This window comes from Podarcis pityusensis, assembly GCF_964106645.2.
Source record: "Podarcis pityusensis genome assembly, chromosome: 14".
Taxonomy (NCBI): Eukaryota; Metazoa; Chordata; class Lepidosauria; order Squamata; family Lacertidae; genus Podarcis; species Podarcis pityusensis.
Window position 1 is genome coordinate 44,334,060 of NC_138039.1, and position 21,868 is coordinate 44,355,927.

A 21,868-nucleotide genomic window follows, 5' to 3' on the forward strand; every position below is an offset into this window, starting at 1 on the left:
ACGAATTAAGTTCTTAACCCGAGGTACCACTGTACCCTGTAGAACAGCTGCTAGCCAGAGGAGAAAATACTGGGAAAGATGGGGCAATGGACAACAATACCTCAAGGACTGCCTCTTTCCATATGAACCTACCCAGACCCTGATAACCAGCATCTGAGGCCCTTCTTTGTGTGCCTTGAGAGGTCCAGAGGGTGGCAACAGGAGAACGGGCCTTCTCTGCAGTGGCTTCCCATCTGTGGAATGCTCTCCCCAGGGAAGTTCACCTGGCACCTTCATCATAAACCTTTAGGCGCCAGGCAAAAACGTTCCTTTTTAACCAAGCCTTTAGTTGATCAGACAGACATCCTATGCCCTTTTAAAATGGGGTTGGGGGGGTTATTGGGTTGTTTTATTTTGATTATATATTTTGTGGTTTTATATTTTGATTTTGTTCTGTGAACCGTCCTGAGACCTCCGGGTATAGGGCAGTATATAAATTCAACAAATCAACCTTCCCCCAACTTGGTGCCTTCCAGATGCTGTTGGACTACAACTCCCATCATGCCTGATCATTGTTATTGCTGGAGAAGGCTGCCTCAAGATAGATAACCTCACAAGTGGCTTCCCTTGAGACGGATCCAGAAGCTGCCACTGCTGCAGAACCCTGCAGCCTGCATGTTGAGTGGTGCGTCTGGATGTGCACACATTACACCTGTCCCAAGGGAAGAGTGCTGTCTGCTGATAAACTACTGGGCCACGTTTACATTCCAATTATTGACAAAGCCCTGAACAACTAAGAACCAGATGACATGAAAGATCACTGCCCCTTATGCAGAACAGTTCAATCACTGAGGTCATTGGGGAAACCCTGTTAGAAGCACAATGCCCTATAGATTGTTGTAGGGCCGTGACCAAGAAGTGGGCATTTTCCAAGGCATCTCCTGCTATATTAACCAGTACCTTAATCAGATACTGCTTACACATTTTCAAGTCCACCGCCATAGCCTTATGGGCTAGAGCTTGTGGGGTTTTTTTATTTAAAAGAGAGAGAAAAAAAATCGAGGTTTTGTTACTCAGGACACCCAATTTGGTGCCCAATATCCAAACCAATGCTTGCGAGATGTGCAACATGCACGCAGCCCTGCTTCAGCCAGAAACCTGACCTTGGTTTACTGCTTGCTAAAAAACATCAGTAGCCAAAAAGCCATCTTCGAGAAGCATACTACTACTCAATGTATGTAATTATGTCAGCGTGAAGTGCTCTCTCCTAATGCCAAAGTGCAATGGAAGGCAGAGGAGGGCAGGCAAATTGCACTCAGAGCTGTGGGGGAAAGCAAAGAGCTCTTCGCATAGCCACTCGAAGCCCTTCTTCTTTACCAGCGCCTTCACTTTGCTAAAGCTTATCTTGGCAACTATCTGGGTCAGAAATGTGTGCTTTTCCCAGTGCTGGCACTCCAGCTGTGCGATGAGCAGCTGTAAGCGTGCATTAAAACTCATGCCTGCAGCCGGGAAACGGGTTTTTGCAGATGGCATCGGATGAAGTGGGCTCCGGTCTGGGAAAGCTTCTGCCACAATAAATCTGTTAATCTCTAAAGGTGTCATGATGACACCTAAGCTGGCTTTGCTTTGAACATGGGGAATGCACATACCTCTCTGATCGCCAAACAGTAAGGAAGCTTAGATACTAGGCCATTCAATTTGCTTCTCTTCGGCTGTCCCTGGCAGGAGGTCTCTCCCATCCTCCCAAAAGCATGGGACAGTTTCCAGCTAGATGGAGCCATTCAACTCTTCCCTCCCTGGAATGCCTGCCATTAAACTGCTGGCATGCACAGTTTTGCAAGCAGATACCAGCTGAATTGGTATATTTCAACACTTGGGCATCTCTGCTGTGTGCTGGGAGTGGATGCCACAGTGGAGAGTAACCAGTTGTTGCATAGATCCAACATACCATGGGGCACAACATTCTAACCCAACTCTCCATTTTCTTCCTCTCCAAAAGATGCTAACTTCCTTCAATCAATCCATAATTTCTATTATGCAATTCACTGCCACAAGATGTGGCAATAGCCTTTACATCAGGGACAGGGAACTTGGGGCCCTTCAGATGTTGCTGGACTACAACTCCCATCAGCTAATGACAACATACCCAATGGTCAACGATGATGGGAGCTGTAGTCCAGCAAGATTTGGAGGCCACAAATCTTTTGCTCTCGGTGTAGATATCTAAATAGAGACTCAAATTGTTCTAGCCTTCCCAAGCATAAGACTACACTTTGAGCAGCAGGGCAAAGCCAGCTGGCTTGAGCCAACATCCAATTTCTCCAGCACAAAGTGAAGTAATGTTGCAGTGGGTACAACTGGCTGCTTGTGCAGATCCACAGATTCTGTAGCCCTCCAGATCTGTAGCCCTCCAGATGTCACTGGACTCCATTGGCATTGTAAAAACTCAGGGATGAAGGGAACTGCAGCCCAGAACTACATCTAGAAGACTGAATACAACAATACCCTCTTTCTCATATATAGCTATCAATTTTTTTGTTTTGCCCTGGTTCAAAATCTCAGCTGCAGATTCACCACCAGGCTGCTGTCTTAAGGTAAAGGTAAAGGTAAAGGGATCTCTGACCATTAGGTCCAGTTGTGGCCGACTCTGGGGTTGTGGCACTCATCTTGCTTTATTGGCCGAGGGAGCCAGCGTACAGCTTCCGGGTCATGTGGCCAGCATGACTAAGCTGCTTCTGGCGAACCAGAGCAGCGCACAAAAACGCCGTTTACCTTCCCGCCAGAGTGGTACCTATTTATCTACTTGCACTTTGAGGTGCTTTCAAACTGCTAGGTTGGCAGGAGCAGGGACCAAGCAACAGGAGCTCACTCCGTCGCAGGGATTCGAACCGCCGACCTTCTGATCGGCAAGTCCTAGGCTCTGTGGTTTAACCCACAGTGCCTCCCGCGTCCCAGGCTGCCGTCCTATGCACCTGCAAAAACACTGATCTACATCTTACACAGATGTAAGGATGAACAGGATCATGCAGATGACACCCTTCCAAGCACTATAATAAAACATTATACTGTGAATTCTCCAGAGGACTAGAAAAGGTCACATGTGCTAGAGAGGAATGCAGTGTTACTGTGCTTTGTCTTTGGCTGGGTGTTTTGTGTGACACAAAGCATACAAACCATGTACACTACCTTGAACTCCTTGGAGACCAGGTGGGATATAGGCACAGTGAATTAAAACAAACAAACCAGATCTCCTGACCTAAACTCAGATAAAATAGAAAGGAAGAGACAACCAAGGTGGGATATAAAAACAAACAAATAAGGCAATAGCTCCAATGCATTCATTTAAAACCGTGGGGTGAGATTTTTAAAAGCCACACAGCCTGTGGTGTGAAAGTCTGCTAGGTCAAGCTGAGACAGGTGAGAAAGGAACTGTGCAAAACCACTGCCGCTAATAGTCGTGGATTTGGTAATCAAAATGGCTTTGCTAAGAAGGAGGGGGAAAACACACACGCACACTAACTGCCTCAACTGCTGAGGTTACAAACCACAGCCCTACTGTGCTGCTGAAGGCAAGCAACATCTTCCCTGGAGGCTGTTGAGAGCTTCTATCTGCAGCTTGCAGATAACAGAAACATGCTGGCAAGTGGTTTGGCTGCTTTGAAGAGGAGATGGACACATCTTAGCCAGGCTGCTTCATTTCCCTTTCATCTCGCACTTATGCAAGCTCCTTGTCACTCTTCACACTGCCCACCCTGAGCAGGAAATCAGTTGCAAGCATGATCAAGTCGGGAGCAGGAGCAAAGGAGGCACCTGGGGGGCGCAGGGGAGACAGCCCATGCCCCTATCTCAACAAAAGGCTAGGCAAACAGTTCCGGGTCTGTGCTACATACGTATATCCTTGCATAAGTTGGACACAGCTGGAACAACCCCGGACTTTTCTCTTTTTTATAGCCTATCATTGAAAAGGAAATATTTTCCAAGGCAGTTTACAAACACAAGCAATAAATAAAATACTACTACTACTAATAATAATAATAATAAACACTGAAAAGGTTCACAAAAGGAAAGCAGCAGCAGCAGCAGTGACAACAATTCATAGAATTGTAGAGTTGGGACCACGAGGGTCACCTAGTTCAACCCCCTGCAATGCAGGAATCTTTTGAGCAACAGGGCTCTCGAACCCATGACCATGAGATTATGAGTCTCATGCTCTACCAAATGAGCGATCACATCAATGGGACTTTTTCAGTAAGTTGATAGTTCACATTTACCAGTAAATGCTGGGCAAGATGCTGCAGCTCTGGAATTTATGCTATCGGGCATCACCCTCAACTGTCCATCCCTCTTTTCAATAAAGGGGGAATTAAGACTTACCCAACATGGTGCAAATTAGGCCTTTTTTTGCATCTAGTCTAACATACTGATTCCACCTGCCCCCATTTTTTTGCTTGTTTTGCTTAGACAAAGAGTTCTGTCGAACCTGAAAGCTTGCTCTCTTCCTAATATTTCAGTTGGGCATTATGAAGGTGCTGCCTACTATTACTTTAGGATTTTTGTCCTAACACAGCTATCTAGTTTAAAAATAAAATAAAACCTTAGTGTGTAGAATGTACATGGATAGCAACGGGTATAATTAGTTCTTGTTTCAATTTTGTTCATCGGTTCTAAATGGCCTCCTCATTGCTTGAAAGCTGTGTATCCTCTTGGATAGCTGCTAGCTGTCTTCTATATGTAATTAATGAAAAGGGTGTGATTTATGCACACTTTTTTCTGAAAACAGGCAAAATGCTTTTAATTAAAGGCAACCAGACCAGATACTGAGAATATCTAGCCACACTGACATGTATTATTTATGGCATTGCTTACGAACAGAAAAAATATAGAGGTATTATCTATTTTAACTCTGTATGTACGGGCATAGAGATGTGACTGAATATACATAAATGATGTGAAAGAGACATTTTCTCAAAATATATATGTTGGCTACTGAAATGAAATTATGGAAGCAATCTGCTCCCTTTTCAGGAAGTAATGATGTCGTTTTTAATGAAAGAAGCACATAATATGATTTCTCGCAGGCTAGAGTTTTCTGGCATTCTGCATTGTTTTATCCAACAGTTGCGCTAGAGGAGGGAGGCCAGCGTGCATCCAGAAACTGATCCACAGGACTGACCTGTGTTGAGCAGGAACTGGGAACCTGTGGCACTTCAACTTACACCAACCTCAACCAGCATGGCTGATGGTCAGGGATGTGGCAGTGTGGTGTGGAGATTTATATTTGGACTCAAGTCCTTATAGATTACATACGTACGCTTTGTTTGAGAAGCAGAGTAAAGCAAACTAGTCTGAACTAGCATCCAGTTTCTCTAACACAAACTGTCAATTGGTTATCAGGATCTGCAGTAGAGAATCTATGGACCTACAGATGATGTTAAGACTACCCCACCCATCATCCCTGACTATGGACCATGTAGCTTGGAGCAGATGGGAACCGGAGTCCAGCAGCAGCTCAAAAGCACCAATTTCCTACCTCTGATCAAGATGCTGGGCAGCTCTGCTGTGACACTTTTTTAAAAAACGGATGCATATTAATATATTTGCCTCTCATTTTCAAAAGCAGCCTTCTGGCTTCCAATGTGGAATGGCTTATATTCTATTCACCTCCTCCACTGCTGGGAGATTTATTTGTTTGGAGTCTAGCAAGAGCTGGAGAGTCACCAGTTCGCTAGCCAAGAGCCAGACCAATGCTCTGGTGTAATGTTTTATTTCCTTTTTATTATTGTGCACACTCATTGCCTTCCTCCTTACTTTTCCTCTCTCTCTCTCTCTCTCTCTCTCCCCCCCTCTCAAATAAAGAGAATTTTCTCAAATAATCAGATCTCTGGGCTTGACTGGATTCTTATAACACCTGAGGGTTGGGTGTCCTTCCATGATGGCTAGGCTGTTTGGTTTCAAGTTAATGGAAGATAAGGAAGGGAAGGGAGCTGAAGCGACTGGCAGGAGACCAGGAGCTTGGCTAGCAGTCCTCCAGTTCCTGAGTAAATAAACTGCAAAGTATTGGGTGTCCCTCTGGTGGCAAGAAGAGAGCAAAGAGGCAGAAGGCACATCATTAAGAGCAACAGAGCTTCCCCTATGCTATGGCACACAGGTAAGATCAAGGTTTGCTTTATATCAGGAGTGGAGAGTCTTCTGCCGTCTGAGGACCACATTACCCAGTGGAAAGCTATTGGGGACACCTTCCAGGAATGGGCCAGAGTCATACACCATCTCATACCCTTAACCATATAGGTATTATAGGGACAGAACTACTCAAACTGTATAGAAATCTATTCATGCATGCGACTACAGCGGCAAGAATGTTGCTTGCCCAAAAATGGAAAGAAGAAGTCCCAGTGAAAGAAGAATGGATACACAAACTGATGGAATATGCAGAAATGGCATACAAAAAAAAAAGGGGGGGGGGAGAAATCAAGATAGCAAACTTTTTTATAAAAGAATGGAAATGGTTTATGGAATATTTACAAATTGTAAACAGATAAGAACATTGGCAGGATTATTGTAATAACCTGCAGTTTCGTAAGAGTATATATTTAAAGCAAACAAATTAAAGAGTAAATTAAATTAATTTGGATGTGCAGAGAATATGTAAAATAAATTTAAGGAACTGCAGAAAAAGGGGGAAGGAAGTCAAGTCTTGAAATATTAAAATGATAGGAAAATTGTTGAAATGTATAAAATTGAAAATCATAGTATTTAAAAAAAACAATAAAAAAACAACAAAACATATAGGTATTTCCCATGGAAGCAGAAACATATATTTAATTCTTAAACCTTCCATTCCTCCATAGACTTTATTTTACAAAGTGTGTTTAATAAATAACAACAACAACAACAAATCCTCCCCAACACCCTTTATTTGCCCTGACCATATAAAAGTCAAAAGCAACTTAGTATTTTCCACAGAAAAATTCTAAGAATGGCAGTGTGCACACTTTGCTATATATCAAAGCCCTTTTCCCCTCTCAGCTGCTGCCCACACAACAGCTAACTGACACAAGAGCACCCAGAAGGACAAGGTGAAATCCAGCAGCAAGCTGCACCCAGCTAAAGGCCTGGGCTGGGGTCCCACCCCTGCTTTCTATAAACACCTGTAACAGGTAGGTCTGTCAGTATTGAAGAGCTGGCTGCCTAGAAGAAGATAACCTGAAAGTCAGATAACCTGGCTTGAAGAATGCAAGACTTCAGAAAGTTTTGCTACATCTGAAGGAATCCTACATGTGTTATCAGCCAACCATTTGTGTCACATTTCTTTAGCACACTGACATCCTGCTGCCTTCCTTCAATCAGGAAACTCAATCATGGCGTCCCATCCAGGCAGTGACCAGACCCAGATCTGCTTAACCTCAGTAAAGCGGTTGCGTCACATGCCCACAGGTGAGGTCCAGGAACATAACAAGGTTTCCCCGCTGTGACAACACCATGCCTGGCTCTACACCACTGCTCAGCCACTCTAAAGACTCTTTCTGCAGAGCTCAACCCAATGCAGCCATATCCCAAACCATTACTCATGGAAGCAGTGAAGGACAGTGCAAGGCTCTCCCACTCTAGAGGACCTCTCCAGGTGAATCATCATGGTCAGCTTGATCTTCTTGCCAGCCTCCCATAACCTGGTGCCCTCTGGGTGTTTTGAACTATAACTCCCATCACGGAGCAACACTATTCCCCTCAAAGAGCTGCGCTTCCCAGATTTCACTGGGAAGAGAAATCGATTGTGAAAGCACTCTGGGAACTGCAGCTCTAGAAGGGGAAAAAAGGTGTCTCCTAATAACTCTCAGAACCCTTAAGAAACCAAGAGTTCCCAAGATACTTTGAGAGAAGCCACGCCTGTTTAAAGTGGCATCAGTGTACACTGCAGGAGGGGCCTAAGTTTAGGTACAATTATTATTATTTATTAAATTGATATACCACCCTTCATCCAAAGATCACAGGGCGGTTTACAACATAAAAACACAAAATACATAACTCATAACAAAAGAAAACCAGATATTCCATTACTAGATACATACAACCTATTAAATACAGGCCAGGAATGTGATAGTAAGGGGGATCCTTTGAAGCTCAGATACAAAGGCCATTTACTGAGCCTCCCTCGGAGAAAACTGTCAATGAAACACCAGGGTGTGGGTGGGTATGCATTTTAACTACTGAGTATTCTGAGTTCACAAACAGAAGATTTTGCTTCTATGCAGAACATTACCAAACATGGGTAAACAAGCAGTGGCGGCTGCTTTTGTCTGATAGAGAAAGATCTCCCTCCCTGCCAACGGACTGCTATGAATCTACTAGGTGTGCTGGCCTAGCTGCAGCTGCCTCTGTAAATCAATAACCAACCAACTGGTTGCCAGGAGCCCTATTCAAAAAGGGATTTCCCTGACTCAGGGCTGATTTGGTTAAACAAATACAGGTCACAACTGACATGGCTCTGAGAAAGAAGAGTGACGCTCAAAGCCACACACAAGGTTGAGAAGTTCACGCACGCCCCCCACAGTCAGACACTCCCCCCCACCGCCTCTGCTTCCACCATAAGCTCGAGAACAGATCTATCCAAGAGGTATCATCTGCAACAAACCTGTGGCCTGTATGCTGAAGACTTGCTTTACATTTTAATTCATACTCTTTGTTTTATGGTGATTTCTCTTACGTTTCTGGAAAAGCAAGCTGCTGGTGCCTGCCCAACTCTACCAGAGGAACAGGTTGTTGCCTTAGAGCAGGGGTCAGAAAACTTTTTCAGCCGTGGGCCAGTCCACCATCCCTCAGTCCATGTGGTGGGCCGGACTATAGTTTGAAAAAATTATTGAACGAATTCCTATGCCCCACAAATAACCCAGAGATGCATTTTAAATAAAAGCACATATTCTACTCATGTAAAAACACCAGGCAGGCCCCACAAATCACCCAGAGGTGCATTTTAAATAAAAGGACACATTCTGCTCATGTAAAAACACGCTGATTCTTGGACCGTCTGCGGGCCAGATTAAGAAGGTGATTGGGCCTTAGGTTGCCTACCTGTGCTTTAGAGGGAAGACCACAGAGCACACACGCCACATGCAGAAGGTCCCCAGTCTCAATTCCCTGGCCTAAAAGGACCAAGCAGCAAATGATGGGAAAGACCTCAGCCTGAAATCTTGGAAAGTGAAAACCTAATACACAACACTGGGCTTGAAGCAGCAGAACTTGAAAGGGACACTCACAGCCCCTTTGGAAACCTCCAGTCAGGAAAATCATAGCAGTAGCATAATTTTGCCACCCTACTGGGGAGAGGAAGGAGAAAGACCTTCATTTTTGCCAAAGGCAGCCAAATAATGTTCTCCAGCTTCAACACTCACAAAACCGAGCAGTTTTTTGTGTGTTTTTTTGTGCTAACTCACCTGCTCCTTAAATTGCTCTTGCGACAAGCAGTCAATCAAGTCCACACAGCCAAGGAGGCAGCCAGAGGGATAATCTTTGGGAAATTCCAAATCTATGGCAAGCCGGAGAGAAAATTGTTAGGCAAGCTCAGACATGTGATGCAGCGCCCTGCCATTCTCCACATGGTCTTGATTAGCCTTCGAGTGCCTTGCGTGAGCTCTCTCCACACTGTTTTATACAGCTAATTTCATGGTTTGGACAAAAGTACATTTGCTTAGGGAAGCTTTTCTGATCCTGGGGAAAGCATTTCTCCACGAGGACCTCGGTCTCCCAAGGCCTTCTAATCTGCTCCGTTAACATGCCTCCAGCCAGTGCAAAGATCAGCCCCAGGCCTTGCTGAGGTATTATCTAAGGTCAAATGTTACATTCGGTCCAGGTTCACTGGCAAGAAGCACTCTAACTCTCTAATTGGCTAGGACACATTTTATGCAATTCAAATGCTGTATTCAGACTGAAGAATTTGAGTTCTTGCAGTATTTAAAATGAGAATGAGAAAAGGAAAATGTGAGGCAAAGGAGAAAAGAGCCAGTGGCAGGAGAATAAAGCTATGGCAGACTTCTTCAACTTTGCGTCCCCAGACGTTGCTGAACTTTATCCTTCATTATCCACAGCTGGCATAGCAAATGGCCCTGTTTTGATACCCCAGTTGTGTTTTCACACTGTAAGCCCCTTAGGAGACAGGGACCTGTCCTCTCATTCTTTTAATCTATGTACACATATATGCACTATATAAATAACCAGAACATGTATAGCAGTAGCCACTCTGAAGCCCACAAACTAATTTTCATTTAGCCAGCTGGCCTCCAAGGAAAAACACCCTGACTCAGGTAAAAGGGCAGGCAATCCAAAGGTCTTAAGAGGTGGGGGGGGGGGCTCACCTTTCCCAAGCAGTATTTTGTAGGTAGCCTCCTGCTCACAGATTTCCTGAGGAGATGGCCTTTTGGCTGTAGCTGCTATCCACAATCGACCCCGGTGTGATGTGTACCAAGTCCTGCCTTCTACCCTGGAGAGGGAGGAACAGAAACAGATTCAATCTCCAGGAGGTATGCCTTCTTTGGCACCCACATGTTTCAGGGAACACTGAATTGCCATTTTAGTATCCAAGTTGTATATTCTGGGGGAGGCAAGCACCCTTGGCACAGACAGTCCTTTCAAAAGGAAGGCGCTAGTGACAGAATTAAAGTTGCAAGCTGAAAATCCATGAAAGGGCCTCAGGCATTAAGAGACCGGCTTAAGGAATAATGATCTTCAAAGCACCAAAGTTTATACATTTCCCCATTTATCCATAAACTGCTGACACATTTCCCCCCAGCTACAATACACTGCCAGAAACAAACTTTTTACTTTTATTTCACAGCTGACGTTCTCTGAACTCATCCTGGAGTCTCGCCATACTGACGGCAACGACATATGAGCAAAAGAAGAGCCAGCTGGGTCAGGCCATTAGCCCTTTCAAGTCCAGCATCCTGTTCTTACAGTGGCCACCCAAATTCCTGCGGGAAACCCGCATGCAAAATTTGAGCACAAGATCACTCTCCTTTCTAGAGTGGCTTAACAATCATTCTCTTGAATGATTGAGCGAGTGGTTGCTGAACAACTCCAGGCACGCCTGGAAGAAGCAGACCATTTGGATCCCTTCCAGTCAGGATTCAGGCCTCATCATGGGACTGATACTGCCTTGGTCGCACTGGTCGATGATCTCCGGCGTGCTAGGGACATAGGTGAGAGCTGTTTCCTAGTTCTGCTGGATCTCTCAGCGGCTTTTGACACCATCGACCATAACATCCTTCTGGACCGTCTAGAGGGGCTGGGAGCTGGGGGGCACTGTCATACAGTGGTTCCGCTCCTTCCTCCTGGGCCGTGTCCAGAAAGTGGTGGCGGGGGATGAGTGTTCAGACCCCTGGGCTCTCACTTGCTTTTCAACATCTACATGCAGCCGCTGGGAAAGATCATCAGAGGGTTTGGGCTGGGTGTTCATCAGTATGCGGATGATACCCAGCTCTACCTCTCTTTTAAATCGGAACCAGTGAAGGCGGTGAAGGTACTGTGTGAGTGTCTGGAGGCGGTTGGAGGATGGATGGCGGCTAACAGATTGAGGTTGAATCCTGACAAGACAGAAGTACTGTTCTTGGGGGACAGGAGGCGGGTGGGTGTGGAGGACTCCCTGGTCCTGAATGGGGTAACTGCCCCTGAAGGACCGGGTGCACAGCCTGGGCGTCATTCTGGACTCACAGCTGTCCATGGAGGCACAGGTCAATTCTGTGTCCAGGGCAGCTGTTTACCAGCTCCATCTGGTATGCAGGCTGAGACCCTGCCTGCCCGCGGACTGTCTCGCCAGAGTGGTGTATGCTCTGGTTATCTCTCACTTGGACTACTGCAATGCGCTCTATGTGGGGCTACCTTTGAAGGTGACCCAGAAACTACAACTAATCCAGAATGCGGCAGCTAGACTGGTGACTGGGAGCGGCCACCGAGACCATATAACACCGGTCTTGAAAGACCTACATTGGCTCCCAGTACGTTTCCGAGCACAATTCAAAGTGTTGGTGCTGACCTTTAAAGCCCTAAACGGCCTTGGTCCAGTATACCTGAAGGAGCGTCTCCACCTCCATCGTTCTGCCCGGACACTGAGGTCCAGTGCCGAGGGCCTTCTGGCGGTTCCCTCACTACGAGAAGCCAAGTTACAGGGAACCAGGCAGAGAGCCTTTTTGGTAGTGGCATCCACCCTGTGTAACGCCCTCCCATCAGATGTCAAACAGAAAAATAACTACCAGACCTTTTAGAAGACATCTAAAGGCAGCCCTGTTTAGGGAAGCTTTTAATGTTTTATAGGTTATTGTATTTTAGTGTTTTGTTGGAAGCCGCCCAGAGTGGCTGGGGAATAAATAATAAATTATTATTATTATTATTATTATTATTATTACTCCCAAGTAAGTGTGGGAATTAGACCTCTGAGAGGGGAATAGGGGCTTCCCAATAATTCTCAGCACGCTTAAACTACAGTTCCTAGGATTCTTGCGGGGGGAACCATGACTGTTTAAAGTGACATGATGGTACTTTAAAAGTATGGTGGGGATGGGGGCCAGAGAGAGTGAGTTGAGCAACAGTCAGCTTGCAAAAGAGGTGCTGAAGCCCAAGACTGCTTGGAAGAGCCATGAAGTCTCTATGGAGACAAAAGCACAGGCGTCAAATACAGCAAGGAAGAAGTGAGGTAGTCCCCATATTAACTGATCAAATTTCTATCACCCCTTTTCTTTTCTTTGAGGAGCTCAAGATGCTATAGGTGGCATTGGCCCTTGTTACCTGCTCCACAACTGTGTGAGGCAGCTTAGGCCATGAAACAGGGACTTGCCCAATGGCACTTAGCTTGCTCCACAGCCAAGCAGCAATCTGATCACATCAGAAGTGGTTTAAAATAATAATAATAATAATAATAATAATAATAATAATAATAATAATAATATTTTCCCAGTTACAGATGGGTAGCCGTGTTGGTCTGCCATAGTCGAAATAAAAAAATTCCTTCCTGTAGCACCTTAAAGACCAACTAAGTTAGTTCTTGGTATAAGCTTTCGTGTGCATGCACACTGTGTATCTGAAGAAGTGTGCATGCACACGAAAGCTTATACCAAGAACTAACTTAGTTGGTCTTTAAGGTGCTACAGGAAGGAATATTTTCCCAGCCACTCTGGGCGGCTTACAGCTTATCTTAAAACATCAAGCGTTAGAAACCTCCCGATTGTCTCCAATGCTGGCTCATAATAAATTCAAGGTTAACACAACTCATTTTGCAACCATACCTGGACTTGAATACTCTGAATTGTATCTAATGTAACAGAAGTCCAATTGAAATTAGCAAATACAGGCAACGACCATTTTGTGCAGGGGTTCCATTCCCAGCTCCTGTGCATGTCAGCAGAGCATGCATAAGCCCTGCACCACACCCCCATTCTGCCCTCCTCCAGGTCCAAAAGGACCTGTGCTTCAGTTGGAGCCACCTAAAATGGTCACAGCCTGTATGACTAAGTTATAGCCATTAACTTCAACAGATCTGCCCTGAGTAGGACTAGCAATAGATACAACCCTCAGTCTTCTGATCTACATTTAAGTGAATACAGCAGTTGTTCAAAAGGTTATTTCCTTTCCACCCAGAGGAATAGAGGAAAACACTGCCACCTAACACTTGAAATGGGAAGTGAAAATTTTAAGGCCAGAAGCCAGTAAGTATAGGTCAAATTTAATCACTAGAAGCTGATCCTTTCAAAAATATGTAACATTTAATTTTACTACACACTTTCTCCAAGAAGCTGACAGTTCCCAGCCCTTTTATCTTGACAGCACCCCTGTGAAACAGCCCAAGCAGGGATTTAAACCTGTCCCCAGGTCTAAGTTCAGTGCTCTAGCTGATGCATTAGACTCCTTTCACCCTCTATTACATGAATAAGCCTTTACTGAAAATTAAGCCCCAAGGAATATTTATGCAAGTGAAAGCTCTCCTTGTGTCTCTTATGTTGCAGCAAGGACAAAAGTGCTTCATGCCCCTGTTATTTACACACTGCAGTTACTGTCACAGAAAATTAAGAGGCTCTGGATAACGCTCATTAGATAAGACAGGCCACTCCATTTAAGGGAAAATCATCCTCAACAGATAACTGCACAAGGGTTTCCCTTAAACAAGCTGCTCCCTGTCTCAAATGCTCCCAGTTTCAGGTCTTCTGCTTACCTTTTGATCCCTTTGACCAGCAATGAGGCCCAAGGCTGATGCATGCTAAGGCACCAGCCATCATCCGAGATCTCCTGTATCTCTCGGTCCTGAATTCGTAAACGACTTCTTTCCAAACATGCCTCGCTTCCAGCCTCTGCAGAAGGGATATTTTTCCTGTGCAGGAGCAAACCAGTCTGCTCCACCCACTAAAAACAAGAAGAACATACAAAAAGGTTAACATTTCTCCATTTAAACTGCAAAGCAGGGAGGCGTGAAAGTGTGTCTCATGTGTTTTGTAGCTTGTAGGTTCTATCAGGATCGTCCTAGTCATGTGTAAGACCCTGGCAGAGACACATACCCGACTGGCATGTTCTCTCCCTCCTGGTCAGTCATTCGGGAGTTCAAAAGCTTCCTCTAGCCCGAACACCACAGCGACTGATACCAAGAGGCATCAGCAGACTTAAGGATCCTTCAGAGTGTTAGCAGTTTGCGTAACAGACTCAGCAGCACAGCATTTTGGCTAAACTACTTTATTTACATATAATACACTTGGAGCATTCTGATTCAGCTCCTTCCTCTTTCTCATCAGACAGCAAAGAGAAAGAACAAAGGACAATAGTCCTACATCATGGAACACAGTAGTATAAACATCCTGTCTCTGTCCCACTTCCCACTCTGTGGAATGAAAACATACACCATCATGTGATTAAAACCAATCCCATGACTGCAAGCACGGAGCAAGAATCCTATCAGGTTCCAGCTGACAGCATTGCTTGTGACTCTTATACTGAGCCCAGACTCAAACCTCAACAAGTAATCCTCCAATGAGGACCCTGAAGATCTGGGGAAGCATACACAATCCCATGCAACTACAGTGGTACCTCGGGTTACAGACACTTCGGGTTACATGTTTTTTCAGGTTGCGGACTGCGGGAAAGCTGGATGTACCAGAAAGGGTTACTTCCGGGTTTTGCCACTTGTGCATGCACAGAAGCGCCAAACTGCGCTTCGCGTATGAACAGAAGAAGCACCAAATCGCGTCATGCGCATGCACAGATGCGGCGCTGCAGGTTACGAACACTTTGGGTTGCGGACGTTCCTCCGTCACGGATTACATCCGCAACCCGAGGTTCCACTGTGCCAGAAGATCCTGCTGCCCAGGAATAATAACAATTTATTAATTGCCCCAGTCACTGGGTGGCTTCCAACATATACAAAAGCATAAGAAAACCTCACTAGGCCTCCAACAGGAGATACCGTGGACAGACCCCATGGCTGGTTCTCTGCCTCACTAGTGGCAAAAAAGCCCTTGCTCAAGCAACTCTATTTAGAGAATAAATGGCCAAACTGTGCATTGCTGGACTCTACTGTCGTATAAGTTATAGAAATAAAAAAAAATTAAAAGAGATGTGTGTGAGAAAGGTTGAATGAGTGAAAGTCGGAATGTGAAAGTTGTGAGAAAAGGACAGAGCGACAGTTGTGCGTGAGCTCATGCTATAGCTGTTAAGGACAAAGGAAGGAGGCAAAGATAAGAAAGTTGCTATGCCTTGTGATTAGAAGAAGCTAGTGACAGGATTACTGCCATATATGGACATAACTGCCCCTTTGCTTGTAAATGTATGAATACTTGTGCTTTTTTCATATTTGGTGTACCACCCTTTCAACTACTTGCTGGCTGAAGCTGTGTTGTACTAGCTTTGAAACACCAGTTGCATCTGGAAGACCATAGGTTCCCCATCTGAGATCTAGAATTTTGTTAAGGAGGAAGAGTACTGACCACAGGAGCTGGCTGGAGAAGGTTTGGGTTCACCAAGACTCCGGATTCTTCATATTTTCCTTCAGGGTTCTGCTTTGGCTTGGTCAAGGTTCCCCTACTGATAGCTTCAATTGTTTCATCCAATCTGCAAGGAGAGCCAACCAGTTTTACATTAGTTTTTGCAAACTACCCTGCACCTGTCCAACTGAAAATGCCTTTCCAGGCTCCCTTCACCTTCTTTGCTAAATGAAACTTCTTTGCTTGGAGAAAGATAGAAACACCATGCATAGGTGCATTGGCTACACAACTGTAGCAGACCTCCACCATAGGAATTGCAATGTCAGTGGTGAGGTGATAAAAAGACCAATTCATGAAATGCACCAGTTGCCATGAAAGATTAATGGACCCTCTGACTGCTGTAGGATTTCAACAATCGACAAGGGATGGTCAGCAACATGCAGCACTTGTGAGCTTTCCAGCAGCACGTGACTGGCTATTGTTAGAGACAGAAAGCTTGACTAGATGGACAGACCATGACCTAATTCAGCAAAGCAATTCTTCTTTTCACTCAAAGGAAAAGTTTAATGACCACTCAGTAAGCCAGTTTTTTTTCTGGTGCAAGGGTCCTAGCAAACTAACCCTGACCTTAAATATTTTACGTGCGAGTTTATATTGTTAATAATGAAAAACGTTCCAAGGAGGTGCATTTAGGATGAAGATGAATGAGGCTAGGGTACTTCACCAAATCCTTACAGCGCCGCGATTCAAGCCCTGCTCTGTTTCACTTCAGGCTATTACATTCATCACTAGGAGAAGACGCAAAGAAGTACCATCCTGGGAGCCTCATCTGTTCAATTCCACACACACTCTATCCTTGTTTGTGACTGTGATGTCGCCAAACAGGAAGTGGAAGTGAGAAGGCCATCAACAGTAAAAGCAAACTAGATGACTACAAGTCCTATTCCTAAAGGGGAGAAGGATGAGACAAGGGGGAAAGACCAGCCTCAAACATTACATCCATTTGACCAAAAAAGGAGCCATCAAGCTTTCCTCTTTGTCAAAAGTGAACCCACCACCCTGACCTACTGTGCCATGATACTCACTTGCTGTGATAGTCTGCCATGCCACCCTGTTCCTCCAGGATCTGCCGTCCGGCAAAGTCGATTGTGATCTTTTTGGAGAGTCGAGAAGCATGCCTCAGCTCCCGTAGCTCCTTCTCTCTCTTTTCCAGTACTTCCCTCTCCTGTTTCGAGAGCCACTGATTGGAGTCGGTAGCAAAGTAGTCAGACTCGTCATCGATGACTTGAGTTCGGCGCGCGCTAGCATGAAAACCAGAAGACGGTCACCCAGCAGCCCCGAGGGAAACATGGTGTCATTACAAAGGACTGATTTGTTCCTCTAGCCCTGCAAAGTTTGCTTCAGGAGTGGGCAACCTGTGGCTCCTCATGCTCATTTCATGCAGCTCTCAGCCTATTCTCATGCAAGTGGAGAGAAGAAAGGAAGGAAGGAAGGAAGGAAGGAAGGAAGGAAGGAAGGAAGGAAGGAAGGAAGGAAGGAAGGCCTTGCCAACTTCGGGCTTTCATCTTGCTCAGTGCCTACATGTAGTTTGCAACAGGGATTGCAGTTCTCAAGACAAAAGGGGGGAATACCCCAGCCCTCTCCAGGGGCTCAGGGAGAGGTCTTTCCCATCACATGCTATCTGATCCCTTTTTTATCTGCAGGTGTCAGGCAACATAGGAAGCTGCCTTATACAGAGTCAGACCAGTGGTCCATCTAGCTTGGTTCTGTCTGCAGGTATACTGACTGGCAGCGGCTCTTCAGGGTATCAGACGGGGTTGTCTCCTAGCCCTACTTGGAGATGCTGGGGACTGAACCTTCTAGGATCTTCTGCATGCAAAGCAAGTGATCTGCCACTAAGCTATTACTACCTAACAGCCCATGACAGCATCAGTAAGTAAAGTAAAGTAAAGTAAAGTAAAGTAAAGTAAAGTAAAGTAAAGTAAAGTAAAGTATCTGTGGGTGCACATTGGATTCAAGAGAAATTGGATGGGAACTCTCTAAAGGGAGATCAGAATGTTTGGTTCTAATAATAATAATAATAATAATAATAAGGCAATAAAAGAGAAAACATTAAAGACTTCCCTAAACACACTAGCACACTACTTCTTGCCATATAGCACAGAGATGATCTTTGATGTCAGATACTACAAGTCCTATATTCCTTTACTTATTTTCTTACATTTATAGTCCACCTTTTTCCTGGCATACACGTGGTTCCCAGGCCACACAAACTCACTAGACCCAATCCTGCATAGCTTCAGGAAGGCAGTGGCTCACGTGCCTTTGGACCACACCCTGGGGCAGTAATAATAAATAATAATAATAATAATAATAATAATATATTTATACCCCGCCCATCTGGATGGGTTTCCCCAGCCACTCTGGGCGGCTTCCAACAGAATATTAAAATACAATAACCTATTAAACATTAAAAGCTTCCCTAAACAGGGCTGCCTTCAGATGGCCATGGTGGCAGAGGCTATTTTAAGGTACCACAACTGCTGCAGTTGCACTGGGTGCCGTGCTGCAAGGGGTGCCACAACTATGCTGTAGAATGGAGTGTAAGGACAACAATGACAACGACTGAATTTTAACATCACACAGGGTGCCGCTGAAATGTGAGAGCCCAAAGTCTGGCAGCTGGGTTTAATAGGAGCTGCAATCCAGCAACATCTAGAGAGCTACAAGTTCCCCATCCCTGGTCTACAGCATGGGACAAAGGTGACCCAATGAACACTGCTTCACACATATGCTAGGGACAGAAGCAAAGCAGGCAGTTTCTATTCTCTCAATCTGAGGATCTGAAATTGTCAAATTCACCCCCTTGCTGGTGTTATCCTGCTAAAAGGCAAATCCAGCTAGTCAAGATTCAGCAATTGGCACAGTGGGAATCTTCACATCAAAGCTTTTAAAGAAAACCTCGAGTTTTTTCTGTCAAAAGCAACCTGCTGAGTAAAAAATGAAACACGTGTGCTTTATACAAGAGAAAGTGCAAGAACAGGGCCAAGGACGGAAACTGCAAATATTAATATTGGAAATTGGTCCTCAAAGCTTTAGCAGAGAGAGTTCGGCTTGTGGTTCAGGCTGCTCATAAAGAAGGATTGGAGGATCTTTCCTCTCAGGAAGTCTTTGGATCTAGACACATGTCTAACTCCCTCTGTCACGTACCTTGTTTTGTCATACTCCAACAGCTTGTCCTTGTGCTTCACAGCCACCTCCAGACCTGCCTTGAGTCGAGACTCCTGGCGGGGGAGTATGTCCTTGCCACTTATATCCACCTTTCCAGAACTCTCAGTGCCTGAAATCCACAAGAGTTCATTGCGACCTGCACTCCATGCATCAATTTACACATCCACCTGGCACTTTGAGAATAATTTCTGCATAGTCTTGCCCGTACACAAAGAGGGGATGGGGAATCTTTTCATCTGTCAAGGGATGCATTCCCTTGGCACATGGGTGGGGTGAAGCTGGTGGGGGATGCGGACCAGAGCCAAAAGTGGGCAAAGCCATCCCCCTTTCACCCACATTTGCCACCCACATAAAATTGGGCTGGTAACCATTTGCTACTTGCTGCCCACTTCTGATATAAGATGAGGAAGAGAATCCAAACCACTTCTTATGCAGAGGAACAAATGCTCCATTTGGAGGGATCAGTTTGGATCCGTGGCAAATAAAGCATTCATTTCCCCCTCAGCAGAGGAAGTGGTTTCAATCCAAATCAGACTTCTAAAGGTCTCTGATTGGCTCTGAAAGTGCATTTAGTTGGGGACCAAGCAAGTCACTCAAATAAAAATGGTTGACAACAGCCACCAAAGACCACTGCAAGTGCAACGTCCAACCCAGCCAGGGTTATCCAGAAGGAAGTGGCATTAAAACAACTTATGGACAGAACACTTTTAGCTACCCTTCTAAATAAAACTTAAAATACTCTAACCTGTGTAAGAAAGGATTGCCTTCTTGCAAATCTTTAAAGTTAGCAAAAGTCTCTGATCCTGTAAACAAGGTCTGTGTTCAAGTCTCCCCCCCCCCCCGCCCCCAAATAAGCTACTAACCTGCCAGGAGCTTCTTCAACAGCTTCTGGCTCTTGTTGGAATCTCGTTGCAAGACATCCTGCTCTTCTTTTGTGCACACCTAAAAGAGAACGGAGAACTATGAGATCTGCTCTCTCCATGCAGGAACACATGGCCATGCAATTGCCTTCTACGGTTGGCTCATCAGCAGCATCTGCTGACTTGTATGCCGCTTTCCTACAGAATTATGCCTAAGGTGGTTCATCTCATTTCAAATGAGCAATACGTATAACAATTTTAAAAACCACACACATTGGAAACACACAGAAATAATCATAGTATCCGTTTTATACAGAATAGTAGCATCTAAAACATCACCATGTTCCAGATGATGCACCTGCACCCAATAGTTTGGGTCCAAGACTCACAATTTTCAAGCATCCAAAGCCCCCCATCCTCATCTAGCCCATTATTCTTCAAATGGCCCATTGGTCAGAACCCAATACGGGGTCATAGCCTGAGCTAAGGTGAGTCACACTAAAAGCACTAGCACCGTCTGAAAACATGATAATAAACTAAGAAGTGGGCCCACAAATACATATTTGGGCCACTGCTGATTCTAGCCCAATGATGTCTACACTGAGTGGCAATAACTCCACAAGGTGTCAAGCAGCACCCCCCCCATCTGCTGCTGACAGGCTGCCATCTAGATCCAGAAAATGAAATTTCTACACACTGTTAATAACACCTGTTATCAAGTGCCTAATTTTTTTCTAAGCACTGTGCATATATGAAAGGGTAGCCATAAGGAGATTCAAGGTGCACTCCTGTCTTTGTCTGCTTCCCATGGCTCCCGTTTCAGATTGTACCTCAATTTGCTAGGTGGGGTTAATCCGTTGAACTCCACCTTTCACCTGCTCCCTGATCAAAATCCACCAGGAGTTCTGAAACGCAGCTTCCATGACAGCCCTTGTAATTGTCCTGGAACTGCTTCTCATGGTATTGGTTTATGAAGTTTCAAAGCAAGATGTCGGGACATTAAATCAGCTTATGTCTGCGAGGCAAACTATATTTAGAATAAAACTTCAAAAGAAGGTCTAAGAACATGCATCCATGTCACATGAGAAGCAGCTCTCTCTTTGATGAGAGATTTAGATCTGAACAGCAAAGAGGGATTAAGTCTTTCCTCTTTTCCCTGAGAAGTATAACAGAGATAGCTTAGTGCACTACACAAGATACTGAACAATATAGTGCTAACCTGATATAATTAAGCAAGGTAGAACCTGAGGGGCACACAAATATATACAGGAGGTTGTTAACATACCAGTGTCCCACAGAATAAGCAAGGCCCAGAGCCTTCTTGCTCACAGACGATGCGCCCACATGTCAGACAATTGTTGATGAGCTTGTGCTTCTGAGCCAGGCACTCACAAGGGTGACGTCCTGGGAGCATGACTGTCAGTTTGTCCTGACCCTCCTTCGTGTACAAATTGACGTATTTTGCCTTCTTCTTGCAGGAGGAGCTACCACTGTTTATCTCCTGAGCCTAAGTTATGCGGAGGTGTTGCAGGAGGGGAGAAGAAAACACATTTCAGAGAACAACTGGAGTGAGAATCTTCTGAACTGGAATGCCTTATCTATTTTTCCACTTCTTTTTGACCAATGTAAAGATTGCGGAAGGTTCCCTCAGGACAAAAGTACCTAATTTGTTGTCCCCTCTTGCAGAGTTTGTTTGGTACTCAAGTTTTTTATGCCCCACCTATCAGGGAAGTCTTCCAGTTATGTCTAGCTTAACTTTATCAACTTACTTTATCATGCAGGACGAAGAGAAGCCATGTCATCTGTATCATCGAATTATCATTATGAGAATAGGGAATTGTGGCAGCAGAA

At 45.0% G+C, this 21,868-nt stretch overlaps 1 protein-coding gene across 1 annotated transcript in view; it reads right to left on the bottom strand.

Moving 5' to 3' along the window:
- Nucleotides 1-21,868, bottom strand: part of TRIP4 (thyroid hormone receptor interactor 4) — a 39,364-nt gene that overhangs the window by 10,488 nt on the left and 7,008 nt on the right. Inside the window, exons 4-11 of the mRNA XM_080980400.1 lie at nt 21,303-21,524; nt 20,021-20,099; nt 19,137-19,266; nt 17,012-17,227; nt 15,930-16,053; nt 14,171-14,358; nt 10,326-10,450; nt 9,408-9,499 (exon numbers count right to left, since the gene is read on the bottom strand). Of these exons, the coding sequence (XP_080836526.1) occupies nt 9,408-9,499; nt 10,326-10,450; nt 14,171-14,358; nt 15,930-16,053; nt 17,012-17,227; nt 19,137-19,266; nt 20,021-20,099; nt 21,303-21,524 (1,176 nt within the window). The remainder of the gene's footprint in view (nt 1-9,407; nt 9,500-10,325; nt 10,451-14,170; nt 14,359-15,929; nt 16,054-17,011; nt 17,228-19,136; nt 19,267-20,020; nt 20,100-21,302; nt 21,525-21,868) is intronic.